The sequence below is a fragment of the Mirounga angustirostris genome, unplaced genomic scaffold, assembly GCF_029215605.1.
Source record: "Mirounga angustirostris isolate CCGP_5_RB_7025 unplaced genomic scaffold, mMirAng1.0.hap1 SCAF_1, whole genome shotgun sequence".
In the NCBI taxonomy this organism is placed as follows: domain Eukaryota; kingdom Metazoa; phylum Chordata; class Mammalia; order Carnivora; family Phocidae; genus Mirounga; species Mirounga angustirostris.
The window spans coordinates 143,512,248-143,529,119 of record NW_026991709.1 but is presented as its reverse complement, the minus strand read 5'-3'; the positions used below and the strand labels follow the sequence as shown (position 1 = coordinate 143,529,119).

General features: G+C 44.4%; 1 protein-coding gene across 1 annotated transcript in view; it reads left to right on the top strand.

Annotated features, from left to right (window-relative positions):
• Positions 1-13,312: 13,312 nt before the first annotated feature.
• GADL1 (glutamate decarboxylase like 1) overlaps positions 13,313-16,872 on the top strand; it is a 163,243-nt gene continuing 159,683 nt past the window's right edge. The window contains exon 1 of the mRNA XM_045903926.3: positions 13,313-13,562. Coding sequence (XP_045759882.1) covers positions 13,526-13,562 — 37 coding nt within the window. The 5' untranslated portion in view covers positions 13,313-13,525. The remainder of the gene's footprint in view (positions 13,563-16,872) is intronic.

Sequence of the window (16,872 nt, the reverse complement as noted above, 5' to 3'; positions counted from 1 at the left end):
CTTCTCCTACCACCCACCATCATAATCCTCTCAGGGCAGGAAACATCTTTTACTCAATTCCCAGCACAGTGCCTGGCACACGGTAGAGCCATGATAAATGTTTATTGACTGATGAATAATAAATGAATGAATGGAATGAATGAATGGATGGAAGAACGAATGAACAAATGAACAAATGAATGAATGAATGACATTTAAAATCTGGGGCACCTGGGGGACTCAGTCATTAAGCATCTGCCTTCGGCTCAGGTCCTGATCCCAGGGTCCTGGGATCGAGCCCCCACGTCGGGCTCCCTACTCAGCGGGAAGCCTGCTTCTCCCTCTCCCACTCCCCCTGCTTATGTTCCCTCTCTCGTTGTCTCTCTCTGTCAAATAAATAAAATCTTAAAAAAACAAAATAAAACAAATTTAAAATCTGCTGCCTGCAGTGGTTTATTCCAGGGCTGGGATGAAGAGCATAAACTTCCTTGCTGAGGCTGTATATAGACTATCAGAACTGCCCACATGTAAACATTAGTACAACTAAGCATTGCTTATCAGACAATGATGCACTCAAGCCCAATAACTTACCCATAAGGATTTGGTTCAGAAAAGTTCGAAAGGCCTGTTCTTAAACACAAGCAAGATGTAAGTGGTAATGGGTATTTTAAAGCAGACAAGTTTTTTTTTTTTCTTTTTTAAAGATTTTATTTATTTATTTGACAGAGAGACACAGCGAGAGAGGGAACACAAGCAGGGGGAGTGGGAGAGGAGAAGCAGGCTTCCTGCTGAGCAGGGAGCCCGATGCGGGGCTCGATCCCAGGACCCTGGGATCATGACCTGAGCTGAAGGCAGACGCTTAACGACTGAGCCACCCAGGCGCCCCTTAAAGCAGACAAGTTTATCAGTCCGGGTTCTGGCAAGAAACCAATGCCACATTCACAATGGAACAATTAAGAGTTTAACAAAGAGATTATGTCAATGGTGCCCCAGACGTTAGGGAAACCAGTGAAGAATGATGTACTCTACTTGGGCTGGCAACATAGGGGCTCTTTGTCATCATCCCTTGACCTGTCTGAAGAGGCAAAGCGGGGGAGAGCTGTTCCTGGAACTTAGAATAGCTATTTGGACAGGGTCGTGTGTCAGGAGCCACCATGGGTCATCCGTGGGGAGACACAACCAGTTGCCATAACCAACAAAGTGGTGGCATAGGACCTCACATTTTCCCTCTCTCTGACCTCCTGCCGAAGCCCCTCATTGGCTGAATCCAACTGGGCATTGGAGGGCAAGAAAGCTCAGTGTAGGTCCCTATGGGTCAGCCTCCCCTGTTGCCCAGCTTGGTGGAGAGGAGATATGGGAAGAAAATGGAAAATGCCCAGCACAGGAAGATGAGTCAGTCCTTGGGGACAACGCATACCTCCCCTGTTAGCTCACACCTGTTCCACTGGCCTCTTTCCACTGGCAGGTTGCTCAGGCCCAAGCGACTTTCCCATGATTAATGGTGTTACTAGGTCTTATGGAGGACTTTTCAGAGGCACAGTCTTGGTCTCGAACCTTTTATTTACTTCCTCTTAAACACATCCAAAATTGTTTGAGGTTTTCTAAGGATTTGTACTATTCCCAGTCACAGAGGAGATAGAGAATAAACAGAAGGGAAAAAATCCCTAAGCTTCAAGCTTATACTACAATATTGAAAAAAGAAAGCACTCTGAAGTCTATAATGCATTCCAGATCTGGCCTCTTTATTTCTTTTCCTCAGGGGATTAGTCCTGGTCTGACTCAGACCTTAAATTCCCTTGGGCCAGCAACTTTTGGCAGGAAGGTGCTAGCCCCCTCCAACTTCCTTTGCTTTCCAGAAAGTTCGAGGTCTATTATCTTTTTTGTGGCTTATAGCAAGGGTCACAAATGCAAATGAATATAAGGGCCTGAATTCAGAGTTCAGATAAATTGAGCTGAGTGCAGACTCTTGCACTTACTATATGCCAGGCACTAAGTGTTTTAAATTTATCAGCTTCTTCGCTTACCACAATTCTATGAGATAGACATAATTATTATCTCTGTTTTTTCGGAGGAAATTGAGACATGGAATACATTTCCTGTATAAAGGGATTGGTAGGTACTTGGCTCCTCATCGTAATCGGGCATAAATGTGGGTCATGACCCTGTATCTTTTTAAGAGCTTGAAATCTGAATTTAATGTGAACTCTCCCAATTAAGAAAAAAAAAAGGCAACTATTGAGAAATTTTAAAAAATACTACACAGGCCAAAGACAGTAACTCTGTGGATCAGCTATGGCTTTGGACAGCCCCTTTACAACCTTGGGTCAATGATTCTAGAAGCCTTTCTAGCAGCAAAGCTCAAACGTCTTAAATCAAAAGTGCAGAGAGCCGCGATAAGTTAGCATGAATCTGTGGGAAGAACAGAAGTTGCCCCCGGAGGTCACCGCTTTTCCTCCGCAGGAGGCACAAGGACATGCACAACCCCCACCCCCACCCCCCCAATCCAGGAACAACTTGAAAGGCAACTCACACTAAGTTAACTAAAAGTCCTTCAGGAAAAAAAAAAAAACAAAAAACAAAAAACAAAACAAGCAGGTGAGTTTCATTTGCATTGCCCGCAGGAGGCCAGACACCTGGCTTCTCCCTTTCAATTACCCTTCTTTACAGAGAGGTGCCTGGAGGAATCTAATTTCACCTCCAATCATTTTTTCCATTACTTTCATTTAGGAAAATAAATAGCCATCTCTTGTGCTGAGTACTCAAGTTGAAATTGTAGAAGCACTACCCAGTTGGAAGAAAATGTTTAGTTTGCTGAGCCCATTTACATTTCTTAAAGTTCCTGTTTTTCATAATGTCAGGTTTGAGACCAACACACACTAATGGCTGTGTTATAAATACCCCAAAAAGTGGCTCCATGTCTCTGAAAGGTGGTTCCTGTGTATCTACTTGTATCTCTTTCCAAAGTGCTTCCCCCCACCCCCCACCAGAGAAAACACCAGCAGCAATTAAGGCAGACAAATGACTCATTTGAATGAAAGTAGCTTGAGAGTTGAGGGTTTTTAAAAGCACAAGTTATTTTTAAAAATCTTCACAATCAGCTCTAATTGGCAGCCCTTCTTTCCTTCTCATTTTGCACTATTGTGAAGGTTTCAAGAGACCTCTTGGCCATCTTGACCCTCCCATGTGTGGGCAGAGCAGGGAACAAGGCACAGCCAGCCTCTTGGGCTTAATCCTACAGAACAATGATCCTGGAAGTGTCTTTTGTGCCCACCTGCACCGGAATTACCTGGGAAGAGGAGGTGCTTGTCTAAAATGCAGAGTTTGGGCCCCCCACCCCCACCCCAGACCAGTTCCATCAGAATCTCTGGAGTTTGAGTGGAAATTGGCACTTTAACAAGGTCCCCTAGGTGGTTCCTGGGCAAACTGAGAGCTGTTACACAGAGGCCTGGGATGAAAACGGCAAATGCTCACATTTCATGTATATTTCCTCTGCGTTAGGGACAGGCTTCAGTGCCCTCCACATGCCTGCTCACCTGTGCCTCACCATACTGTTGCGGAAGGTCATCGAGAAGACATGACCGCCAGTTAACCCATGAGCTGGACCCAGGCACTTGGAACTCCCCATCCCCACGCCTGTCCTTGTAATGTGGGTTTGGCTTGCCTTTCCTCCTCACAGAGGTAAGGACACAGGTCACAGCCTTGAGATGGTGATGTGGGGTGCACGGTATACATGACTGAACCCAGTTAAGGCCTCTATGTAAACTTTTAAGATTTAGTGGGCAGGTGTGGGGATCCACATCTTGCTGCTGCCCAAGGAAAACCTCGTGTTTAAGTTCCCTTTGCTTATTAAACCTGCCACCCACCAACCTGGAGTGGCCAGCCTCTTTTTATCACCTGGATCTAAGCATAGGGGCCAGTTTCAGAGTCTATCGAAGAACCTCCCAAGAGGGTTGGGAACCAAGAAATAACCCCCCATTTTTTCTTTAAAGATTTCATTTATTTGACAGAGAGAGGCACAGCGAGAGAGGGAACACAAGCAGGGGGAGTGGGAGAGGGAGGAGCAGGCTTCCTGCCGAGCAGGGAGCCCGATGCGGGGCTCGATCCCAGGACCCTGGGATCCCGACCTAAGCTAAAGGCAGATGCTTAACGACTGAGCCACCCAGGAGCCCCACCTCTTTGACATAGCTACTATCAATCTCATATTTCAGAAGAGGAAATTGAGGCACAGAGCGATTTCATAAATTTCCCAAGATAATATATACGCCTGATTAGCAACAGAGATGAGAGCCGAACTCAGGCATTTTGGCTTCAGAGGCCACTATTGCTATTACTTTAGAGCTTTCTCCCAGGGTAGTCCCCCAGAGTGCTGATTTAAAATGCAGGCCCTGGGGGCACCTGGGTGGCTCAGTCGTTAAGCATCTGCCTTCGGCCTAGGTAATGATCCCAGGGTCCTGGGATCGAGCCCTGCATGGGGCTCCCTGCTCAGCGGGAAGCCTGCTTCTCCCTCTCCCACTCCCCCTGCTTGTGTTCCTGCTTTCGCTATCTCTCTCTCTGTCAAATAAATAATAAAATCTTTAAAAAATAATAAAATAAAATGCAGGCCCTAGGGCCCATGTCCCAAAGATTCGGATTTGGTGGGTCCTGGGGGAAGGCCCATCAGCCTGCTGGGGCTTAGCAAGCATCCTGGGGAGCGCTCCCCTGCTCCCTGTGGTCACGCTTTCACATACTAGATTTGTCACAAGAAGGTCCTTGAGGCAGTTTCCCTCCTAGACAAAGTTCTCGCGTGGGACAGGACCCAGAACCCCTCCCTCCGGTACTGTCAGTCCATCTTCTCACTAGGTGCTTCTCTCTCCCTACAACTATGCTCGTGACATCCCCTGTCAGGAACGCGGGGCAAAGCTGAAAAGCAACCACAGGCTACCTCAGACCTCTAGCTGCCCTCCTTGGTTTTAACATCAAATGGTTGGAATTAATAGTCCACCTTTCCGTGCCCACCCTCAGTTCCCTCCCCAGCCCATTACCTCTGGCTTCCACCACTGTGCCCTTGATGGGGCTCTAACTAAGGTCTCAGGTGGTCTCTCTCGCCTGGCCCCAGAGGGACATTTTCCAGGACCTCCTTCTGCACAGTGCATCAGGGCTCACCCCTTCCTGACACCCTCTTCCCGCTGGGCTGCCATTGCCCCATTCTCCAATTGTTTCTCTGCTATTCCTGGATCCTCTCTTCTGCTCTTTACATTCAGGGGCTCCGTGAAGTTCTGCCCTGGGGTGTTCTTTTCTCCTTCTTCGGGCAATGTCAGCCTTTCATGTGGTTTCAGTAATCATCTATGAAATCCCTCTCTTGATGTTTCTTTCTCATTCTCTTGCTCTTTGGAAGTCTTGTCCTTTATTTTTAAGCATCTTTTGTATAAACCTGTTTGAAGGCCCCGCAGTTATTACAATCTTATCCCAAACAACTCATTATTTGTGTATCTTCCCCAAACACGTTTTTAGCTCTTTATTTTTTAAAAATTTCTGTGAATACTTTCATCATCTACACAGTTTCCCAAGTCAGAAAGTTGATTCATCCTCAACTCCCCACCCCCACTTTAACGCAAGTCTTGAACTTTCTAGAAAGTGCCCCTCTACTGCTTTAGTTCAGGTTGACACATGACCTCAGAACTGGTCTCCTAGTCTATCTTTAATGTGTCATCAGATTTGACTCCCAAAGAAACAAAGCTGATAATACATCTCTGTTGCATCGACATTCAACCGAAAGCTCAAGTCTGAACCCCTTGACTTAAAGATTCGATTTCATGGCAGCCCCTTCTTGGACCCTTCCCACTGTGCTTCTGCCACCCTCCACTGCTGCTCACTTCAGCGAGCCTCCATGTTCTTGATTTGCACAAGCCGACTCCTCCAACACCTTTTTTGATTTCTTCATTTGGTTAAACTCTGCCTTATTTTCTAAACCCAGTTGAATGCCATCTTGTCTGCGAAGCCCCCATTCCTCCAAGCAGAGACCGAGTTACTCACACTCTGGCTGCTCCAGGATTTGATACCCCCAATGCATCTGAATTACTTTCTCACACATCTGTCCTCATCCCTCAGCTGAGAGCATCGCAGGGAAAGACCACTGATTTGTCGGATCTGTCTCTGTAGCCTCAGAGCCTACACGCAGTGGATACTCGCTAAGTGTTATTCTAACAGATAGCAGTTGCTCCCTGGGATTCAGAGGGCAATCAATGTCATACTTACTTATCTTCCTAAGCTCCATTAAGTTTGGCTCGAGCAGTCACTTGCCAGTGGAAATCTTGTGCAGGGGAATTTTGAGCCCTACGAGACCAAGTAATTATCGACGGGCCAGCGTCCTGCATACTGGCTTGTGAGGGTCACCACTGCCCGGGCAGACTAGAGTTGTGGTCGCACTTGCAATGGAAGAGTCAGGAAGATTAGGCCCACGCCATCTGTATCCATCTATAGAGGTGTCTACACTGCCAACTCCTTCTGAAGCCTGCCTATCTCCAGGGCCCAGCACCTAGGCTAAGACCTAGTTACTGGAGCCACTTGAACCCCTGACCTGCCCTCGCCCTGGCTTGGGGAGTCCCCAGCCTCATCTCCTTCTGCCCTCAAGGGTCAAATTCTCTGTCCTCTTTGTGTCTCCAAAATCAAGATTAGCTGGTCGGTAGGCCTAGCCCAGGCACTGACAACTTACATGCCCGCGCGCATCGGAAGTGGGCCATGTCAGAGAACAGCAGAAGGGGGCGAAGGATGGCGGCGGCTTTTCAGTTGCAGCTAACTGACAACACGAGGGAGGGAGCCGCCCATGGTGGCCAAAGGGCTCTTTCTAATTTTTTGAGAGATGCTGGGAATGGGATTTTTGTGAGAATGTGGTAGTTGATTTTTAAAAACATCATTTTGGGAGCCAAATAAAACCCGTTTGTAGGCCAGATTCAGTTGGTGGCTGGGCAGTTTGTGACCTGTGACCCAGGGCTTTCTCTCCTAAGAGTTTTAGGGTTTGTCTCTGTGGTGGCTCTCCCTGCCTAGCAAATGTTCTTCTGCCCTGGGAAACACAAGAGAACCGCTTACTCTGACTGCAAGTTGTAGAACCCAGTGCTGGCAGCTTCTGTCTTCATGGCAATGGTGGGAACGCTATAGACTTTTCCATGGTGGGCCCCAGGAGTGAGCACATAAAACATAAAGGCTGGTTAGTATCTTAATAAGCTGCCTTGTAATATGTGGTTATTATGGCAGAGAAATGAAGGATAGCCCAAGGTTGTACCCTTTCTTCTAAGGACCACTTCTGTATTTGAACAGTGACCTTCTGTATCAGTGTGTTCTAGGGAAGGACCAATTTTTAAAATCTGTCATGAGTTAATAGTAAAATATGATAATAAATTACTGGAAAAAGTGAACTAAAAGACATACACAATGCAAAGCTCCAATTTTATATTATTAGACACAACAGACATAAAATTAGTCTGTCAAATGATGATAAAGCAGTGGTTCTCAACCAGGAGCATTTGCCTCATGGGGACGTTTGTCAGTGTCTGGAGACGTTTTGGTTATCAAAACTGGGAGGAGGGTGCTATTGGCATCCAATAGGTAAATGCTAGCAATACTGCTAAACATTCTAGAATGCCCAGAACCGCCCCACAACGGTCACCAGGCCTAAGAAATCAACAGTGCGGGAGTGCCAGGTGGCTAGATCTGTGAGAGTCTGCCTCTTGATCTCAGGTCTTGATCTCAGGGTGGTGAGTTTAAGCTCCATGTTGGGCCCCATGCTGGGCGTGGAGCCTACTTAAAAAAAAAAGTCAAGAGTGCCAAGGTTGTTTCCATTATAGTTTCTAAATGACTCCCTCATTTTCTGTCTTTTCCTCTGTGTGGACCAGTCAGGAGCACTTCCCTGACTGGCACTGGTCTATAGATCATACTCCAAGAATTAACATTGCCAATGCCTTTCTGACCAAACCCAAAGCATAAGCCAATAGTGGGATTTCCAGGAAACTTAATGTCTTATCCTCATAGCAGGTGGTTAAGAATAAATCTAAGATTGTGAATTCATCAACTTCTATTATGGTACTTTTCAGATAACATATCGTCCTCTTTGGGGACAGAGGCATAGCTGTCTTTTTTTTTTTTTTTTTTTTTTAGGATTTTATTTTTTATTTATTTATTTGACAGAGAGAGACACAGCGAGAGAGGGAACACAAGCAGGGGGAGTGGGAGAGGGAGATGCAGGTTTCCCGCTGAGCAGGGAGCCCGATGCAGGGCTCGATTCCAGGACCCTGGGATCATGACCTGAGCCGAAGGCAGACGCTTAACGACTGAGCCACCCAGGCGCCTGAGCCTCTGTCTTTTTAGATACTATTGTGGCAGGTGTATCTGAACCTTTCTTGTTTAAGCCCTGTGTACATGGGGAGAAATGGAATGGTATTCTTAACTTTCTTGAATTTTAAAAATTAAAAACAAAACACAAAAAGTCTCTTGAAAAGAGTGATCGAAGTGAATGACTGATTAGTAATCAAGTCATTATCAAGTGTCTTCATTGTTTGCTAGCTGCAAGAATCGTGTTCGATGTCAAATGGCTTTTTTTTTTAAAGATTTTATTTATTCATTTGAGACACAGAGATAGAGAGAGAGAGAGAAAGCATGAGCAGGGAGAGAGGCAGAGGGAGAAGCAGGCTCCTCGCTGAGCCAGGAGCCCGATGTGGGGCTCGATCCCAGGACCCTGGGATCATGACCTAAGCCGAAGGCAGTCGCTTAACCATCTGAGCCACCCAGGCGCCCCGATGTCAAATGGCTTTTAATTTCTCCATGTCACTCTCCCAGACCCTCCCTAGACTCAGGGAGGGAAATGCTTCTTACAATGCCAAATCCAGATAAAATGAAACATGGAAGTTGTGCCACATGTTGCAAAAAGGAAGAGCTTTTGGAATCCACGAGTTTGAATCTCAGCTCTGTTGCTTACTATTGTAGCCTTAGACAAAAGACTAATTTTAAATTGATAAAATGAAAGTAGTAATAATTGATTTTCAGGATAGCTGTGAAGATGATGTGCCAAGTGCTCAGCACAGCTTGGCTCATTTGGACACTGCAGTTGGTATTTATCTTTCTTTTTGGCTGTCTGCATCTATCCCTCCTTCTTATGTGTGTGGTGGTCCTCTCATTGAGTATGGTAATGGTGGGGGCACTTCAGCACCTGGGGAAGCCAAGAAAGGAGATTAGTCTCCACCATTGGATCCAGGCAGACCAATCAGATGCACACACGTGATTGATAGGATTAAGTGATACAAAAATAAGAAACTGTACTCTCTCAGGGTACCTGAAGTAGGGTCTGATGGTGGCAATGGGGCTTTCAGGGAGAGGGGACATCCTTGGCCAGACTTGTCCAAGCAAAAGGATGCTTGCTGGGCTTGCTACGGAACTTCCCAAACTAGCTTGGTTCTTGCTTGACTTCCAAATCTGATTTTCCAACCTCCAACCTCCTCAAGTCTGTGTGCCCTTGGTATCCTCCTAATTAGGTGCTTATAAAATTTTTTTTAAGATAGCCAGATGCCATTTAGGTTGCTTGAAAACAATAAATGTTAAATCCCTTGCTCATTTTTTTTTTCTCTCCCACCTCTCCATTTTTGTTTCTATGAATTGCTGTATACTGTTTCTCTTAGCCTAGAATTCTTCTGTGAAGTGTCTAATTTGGGTTCCTTCTCAAGTTTTTCTGCACCAAAGTGTACTGTTTATAATCTAATTGATGTTTCCTGAGCTCTGCTTGGAACTTACAACATGAATGAATGTTCTTTTATAAACAATACCCTCTTGACTCAAATTCTTCCCCTTTCCCCTCCCCAAAATGCACACACAATTAGACCAGTCCTATTATTATTTATCTGTGGTTTTCTTGACTCTCTAACATAGCTACTTTCTCTCTTTTTTGGGGGTGGGTGGGTAGGTATTTACTTTGCGTCAGGCACTGTGTCAAATGTTTTCTAACTGTGGCAGAGATTGCTGGCTGCCCACCCAATATCCATTCTCTCCCTTTTCCTCAACAACAGAACCTCTAAAGTGCCTAACACACACACACACACACACACACACAGACACCAACTTCTCTTGAAGAGCGCCCGTCCACCGCATTTTACATGGAAGTTGTTGGATAAGGCTTCCAAGAGAGTTATTTTAAGGGACCGGACTCAGCGGCAAGGTGCTACTTTTGCCCTTTCTCCCTTCTTTCTCTTGTTTAAACATGAGTCAATCAGAGTCCAGAGTTCCGACAGCCATTCTGTCACCATAAGGAAGTCCTGAAGGTGAAAGCCTATATTAAGGATGCTGGAGCAAAAAATGAGAAGCCTGCTGGGTCACTGACAAAAACATGGAGCTGCAGTACCAGCTATAGACCATCTACCTCAACTATCTTCATGTTGAGTGAAGAAAAAAAATCTAATTTATTTAAATTTCTGCTAATTTGGTCTCTGCGCAAGCAACTGAAAACACTCCTTTACCAATACATAGATAATCATGCAAAAATTCTATAGGGTTCGTTCTTTTGTCCATTTTACAGGATGTGAAGTCTTAGGCTAGCTAGTTATGTAACTTGCCTGAGTTACTCATTCATTGGACAGATCTGGATTGAACCAGTAGCACATGAATCAGCATTTGAAAGCAGTGTTTGAGAACAAAGACTAGATACCTAATCATTACATTTTACTGTCTCTGAGTTGAGCATGCCAGTAGAATTTTAGACGAATGCAATTTGTGGACCTTCTTGGGTAGGTGTGACTGCTGGAAATTTTCTTATTGGAACAGATCCTCAGGATGTTCTTTCTTCTCTTTCATGCCCTGTCCAGCAAAAGGCATGTTTTTTGCCTTCGACTAAATTGGTCTGATGGCCAACTTTGCATGGAAGAGATATTTCTTTTTCTTTTCTTTGAATGTAAAGTTCTAATTCCTTGGAACATTCCTAGGGGAATCTGTTGTTGAGATGAAATCAACTTCCAGGAAAGTGTGTGTCACAAAGTAAGTGCTCAATAAAAGTTGAATGGATTTATGAATTAATGAATGCTGTTCTCACAGCAATTTTCCCTGGGACACTGATTTCCCAAGCTCTTTCTTAAGAGCCATTTTTGTGTCCTGCCTTGTTGTGAAAAGTAGAAGCTTCTTTGTGAGGAATCCTGACTGCCTAGGCGCAGTCTGGTTCCTACAACACCGACTAACCTATCTTTGTACTCTCTAAGGACACTTTTTTTTTTTTTTTTTCTGAAAGGTTTTGGTGAAAAGCTCTTATTACAGATTGTGGAAAGAGTTTTTGCTAACTCATGCAATCCAGTGTAGAAACTGGGCAGAGGCTCTGTAATCATAGAAGCTACATTCCAATCATGGTTCTGAAACTCCTCACCTCTGTATATGTGGGCAAGTTACTGAAGCTGAGCCTCCACTTGTCCATCTGTAAAAAGGGCACAGTAATAATTCCCATTCTTATAAGGATTATAGGAGGGAATGTATGAAAAGCATTTAGCAGAGTGCCTAGTTCACAGTGCATGTTTAAAGATGATAGCAACTATCACTAGTGAAAATACTCACTTCTGCTTAGAAGCATTTCTTAATTCTTCAGGTAGAATTAGCCATCTCCTTGGTGGTGGCTCCTTAATGCCCCATATCTTTCAAAGAACACAAAATATCTAAGAAAGTTTAGCTGGTTCTAAGCTTGTCTTACCTACACTAAATTATTCTGAGGGCAGGATTTTTCTTGAGATTACTAGTAACTGGCACAGGGAGAACTGCTCAGTAACTGAAGAATAAAAGAACCAAAGAATATGACAATATAACAGTATAACACTGAATATTGACATAACATTGAATATGACAATATAACAATGCCTTTGTTATAAGAATAAATATGAGAGTTGAGATAAGCCAGGTAAGCCTATTCATAGAGCAATTTCTGGTTTTCAGTCTAAGAAATTCTGAATGGTATATTCCCTGGTGGGAGCAGGGGAGAGGAGAGTGTGGGAGCGTTCCCTGGTCCAGGTGTGTAAATGGACATTTCTGCAATCCACTGTGGCCCAGCTGGTCCTGGTTTATCTCCCACAGGGAGATATATAATTTAGCAGTTGTGGACACTGGTCACTGTTCTGAGCTGGAGTAGAGAGGGTTCACTTATTATAATGCTAAAAGCAAAAAGAAAAACTTGCTGGAACATATAGTTCTTTCAGTAATTTTTAAATTGAGTTACCAAAGGTGAACTGAATTTCTCATTTATGTTTTCATCACTAGATCTCAGTCCTTTATCTGCTGAAACCAGATACAAGAGAGTAAGCTGGGAGAAGGGGTCTCAGAAACTTCATAAAATTTGTCTGCAGGGTCTTAACTATTTTTAATAACTCTAGTTGTAGGTATATTAGGAATAATCAGTTCTTACCTGAGAGCAAAAGTCTGCCCTGTCTTCACTGATAGGGCCGTAAACTATGCTAGGAAAGGAGGAAAAGTTAAACTATACCAGGAAAGCAGAGGAAAGAATTCACCTGCTAAGGAGCCATACTAGGCTCTGTGCAAAAATAAACCAGGAATTTTTTTTAAGCCCGTTGAGAGAGCTAGATTACAAATGCAGTTCCCTAATGTAGTTGTCATAAACGTGCTTTGAAATGCCATTAACTGATTGCTCCTATCATACCAACAGCCTAACTTAAAAGCTCCCAAGGGAATTTAACTTTAAACATAAAGCTTGTTAGAGGAACGATAAAAAAGCAGCATTTGCTGATTAAATTTAAATTTACAATAGGAACATGGTTGCAACCCAACTTCCACGGGCTTGCTGGAAGAAATACAGTGTTGAGAACGTTTTAGTCTGAACACCAAATAAATATTGGGCCTTTCTAATTCACCACCTCCTTCTGCTCACTAGCCCCCTGCCTTTCCCTTCTCCAAGCTGGAATTTTGCAGAGGCAAGAGAGGCTGAAATCGGATAGGGGAACAGGGATTCGCCTGTAGAACTCTGAAATGTCAAGGCGGTACTGAATGAATGGGTAGCGGATCCTGCTCACGGCAGCGGCCCCAAAATAGGTTCCCTGAGCTGGTGGCCTGGAGCAGGCATCATATTTAGCTGAGGGCTTCTGGGGCCAGATCGGATGCCGCGAGGTAGTTACTCCAAAACGCTGGACTCTGGGAAAGTCACAGGCCGAGGCTCACTCACCTGCCTTGCCTGGGAGAGCTGCTGGGGGTGTTCTCTGCCTCCTCCCACCCAGTCAAATCACCTACGCTCCCACACACTGTTCCCACCCCTTCCCAGCGAGGTCAAAGGAACCCTAGCCGTGGGTCAAGTCGATGGCATGCAGCCAGCCGCACGCCAAGTATTAATAAAGAGCCTTGGGCTGCAGGAGACTGGCGCTGGAGCCTCGGGTTGCAAAGTGAAAGGAGCGCCAGGCGTGTGTCCTTGGCTCTCCCACTGCCGTGGAGCGCGCCCAGCTGCTGCCGGGCACACCTGCGGGGCCCCAAGGGGGGCGCTGCCTCAGCAACTGCAGCCGCAGCCTAGACCGAAGGAGCCGCTCGGGGGACAGCCCGGAGTCGGGGAGCAGCGATGAGCAGCCACCCGGACCGCGAGTGCCCGCTGGACGGTAACGACTGGCCTCCGCGCGGCTGCGATTTTAGCCCTTAATCGCTCCCCACGCGGGTTTTTTTCTCTCACCGAAGCTGGTTGACCTGGGGGAAACGAGGCGGAGGGTTATTTCTCTGTAAGGCGCCGGGGGTGGGTAGGAAGTGTCCATCGTCGTGGATTTTTTGCATCCCTTTCTGCACCTTTGGGGGTTATTTTTAGAATTAAACAAGTTAACTTTTATGAAGCGCGGAGAGCCGCGCTTGCACAGGAATGGGCTTTGTGCAGGTTTGTTAAATGAAGTGCATGTCGGGGTTTTACTGCTCGGCGCGCTGCTGCGGGGATCCCTAGACCCCGTGGAAGGGCCTTCCCTGAAAGAAAGCTGATTTTGCTTCTACTTTGGGACAAGCACAGCACCACCCCTCCCACCTCCACCCTGCTACTCTACCAACAGGCGTTAAAAGAGGCTACCCTGATCTTACAGAGAGAGTGATGCCCTGAAGTGCTTAGGATGGGAGCCTGCAGGTGGGGGACTGGATGTTAGTTGTTTAAAGAAAGTGTTGAGCAGCAGAATTCCCCAGACAGATTTTATAACGCGGATGTCATTTAGTTCTATTGTCATATCATGATTACCAGCTTTAGCGAGGGAGGGTCTTAGATGGCTTTGAACGTGTGATGAAATACTGTGAACGTTGTTTCCGTGAAAACTCACCCATCCATAAACGTTTGGATGTTTGCCAAGGGTTTCACGCTAGACCCCTTACCTGCCCTCGCCGGCGAAGAGCCCTGCTTTGAAAGGTCATTACTATTGCTATTTAGGCATTTTCACGAACTAGTTAGTTGTTGACCTTTTAGGAGGAGCCCTCCTCCAGGAATAATTCCTCTTTGCATCAGTACCCTTTCGAATTGTACTGAACACGACTTAATGAAGCTGTGTTAAGTCGGAGCTCTCTGGGGGCTTGGGCTCAACAGGTGCGTCAGGTACCCTGGCTTGCGTTCCCTGCGGATCATTTTCAGGGCGGGGAATTTTGCAGAGTAGTTGGCAAGACAAGAACCATTGTACTACAAGAAACATTTTTCGTTTGTTCCTTTTACTGTCCCCCAAAAGTTCCAGCATAATTGCCCCGGATCCTATTCAAAAAATTTTTTTTTCAAGTTGCATTATTATTGTTTCATTATATGGTATTAAACAAAAAACAACTAGCTTTTAAACTGCAGGAGCTTTGCCATCAAGGCTTTAAGGACCATCCCTTCAATAGAAGTTGCAGATTTGGACACAAAATGAATCACAGAGACCTCCAAGGTGGGGCTTCACCTGATACTCGTTTCGTGAATAATACAGCACAAAATTCTCATGCAATGGAGTTATTGTAGAGCAGGAATTTTCCTGCTTTAGCTGTGCTTCATTGCAAGTTCCCAGATGTGGTTTAAATACTTTACTTAAAGTTGTCTAGACTGTGGCTTCTGTGGTAGGGGCCCTTTCAGCTAGGGATTGAGTCCCAACAAGTGTTGGTCCATAGACTCAAGAGGACACCATGGAATGCATCTTTGCTGTTCATCTCCTGCTGCTTATTGGTGGTGGAACGGCTAAATTTTGTAGACTAAGACTTGAAACCATGTGGATTTGGGTGAGCACATAGGATATTTAGAGTTGAAGGATTTAGACCAACAACATACCAGCTATCTATTCTACATCTGGCTGTCTCATTGATAATCTCTTTAAAAGGTATACACTTACAGTTTGTATATAAAAAAAAAACTTTTAAGATTTATAATAGCATCAAAAAGAATACTTACAGATAATCTAACCAGGGAGATAAGAAGTTTCTACACTGAAAACTGCAAACATTACTGAAAGAAATTAAAGAAGACACAAATAAATGAAAAGGCAACTCATGTTCATTGATTGGAAGATTTAATATGGTTAAGACGTCTATACCACCTGAAGTGAACTAAGATTCAGTACAATCCCTATCAAAATTCCAAGAGCATTTTCTGCAGAAATAGAAAATTTCACCTTAGAATTCATATGGAATCTCAAGGGACCCTAAATAGCCAAAACAATTTTGAAAAATAGCACACTTGGAGGACTCACACTTCCTGATTTCAAAACATATTGCAAAGCTACAATAATTGAAAGTGTGATACTGGCATAAAGACAGATAAATAGACCAATGGAATAGAATTGAGAGTCAAGAGATAAACCTTCATGTATGTGGTCAAATGATTTCCAATGTAAGACCACTCAGTGGGGAAAGGACAGTCTCTTTAACAAATGGTGTTGAGAAAACTGAATATCCACCTGTGAAAGAACCAAGTTGGACCCTTATTTTACACAATATACAAAATAACTGAAAAGTGGATTAAAGGCCTAAACTTAAGACCCCAAACTATAAAATTCCTGGGAGAAAACAGGAGAAATCCTCATGACGTTTGATTTGGCAGTAGTTTCTTGGGTATGACACAAAAAGCATAGGAGACAAGACCAAAAATAGACACCTGAGACTTCATCAATCTAGAAAGCTTTTGTGTACCAAAGGACACAACCAACAGAATGAAAAAGCAACTTGTGAAGTGGGAGAAAATATTTGCAAATCATATATCTGATAAGGGGTTAATATTCACACTATATAAAGAATTCCTACACTCAATTACAAAAAATCAAATAACCCCATTAAAAATTAGGCAAAAGACTTGAACAAATATTTCTTCAAAGATGATACACAAATGACTCAACAATATATGAAAAGGTGCTCAACATCATTGATCCTCACACTCACTAGGATGACTACTACTAAAAAAACAAACAGAAAATAAGAAGTGTTGAAGAGGATGTGGAGAAATTGGAACTCTTGTAGATGATTGGTGGGCTTGTGAAATGGTGCAACTGCTATGAAAAACAGTATAGAGGTTTCCTCAAAAAATTAAAAATAGGGGGCACCTGGGTGGCTCAGTGGTTAAGCATCTGACTCTTGATTTCAGCTCAGGTCTTGATCTCAGGGTCGTGAGGTCAAGCCCCACATTGGGGTCCATACTGGGCATGAAGCCTACTTAAAAAAAAAAAAAATAGAACTAATGTATTATCCAGAAATCCCACTTCTGGATAAGTATCCAAAAGAATTGAAAAGAGGTCTTGAAAAGATATTTGCACATCCATGTTCATAGCAGCACTATTCACAATAGCCCCCAAATGTCCATCATTGGATGAGTAGATAAACAAAATGTGGTTTATATATACAATGGATGTATTATTCAGCCTTAAAAAGGACAGAAATCCCATCGCACGTTACCCCATGGATGAACCTTGAGGACATTATGTTAAATGAAATAAG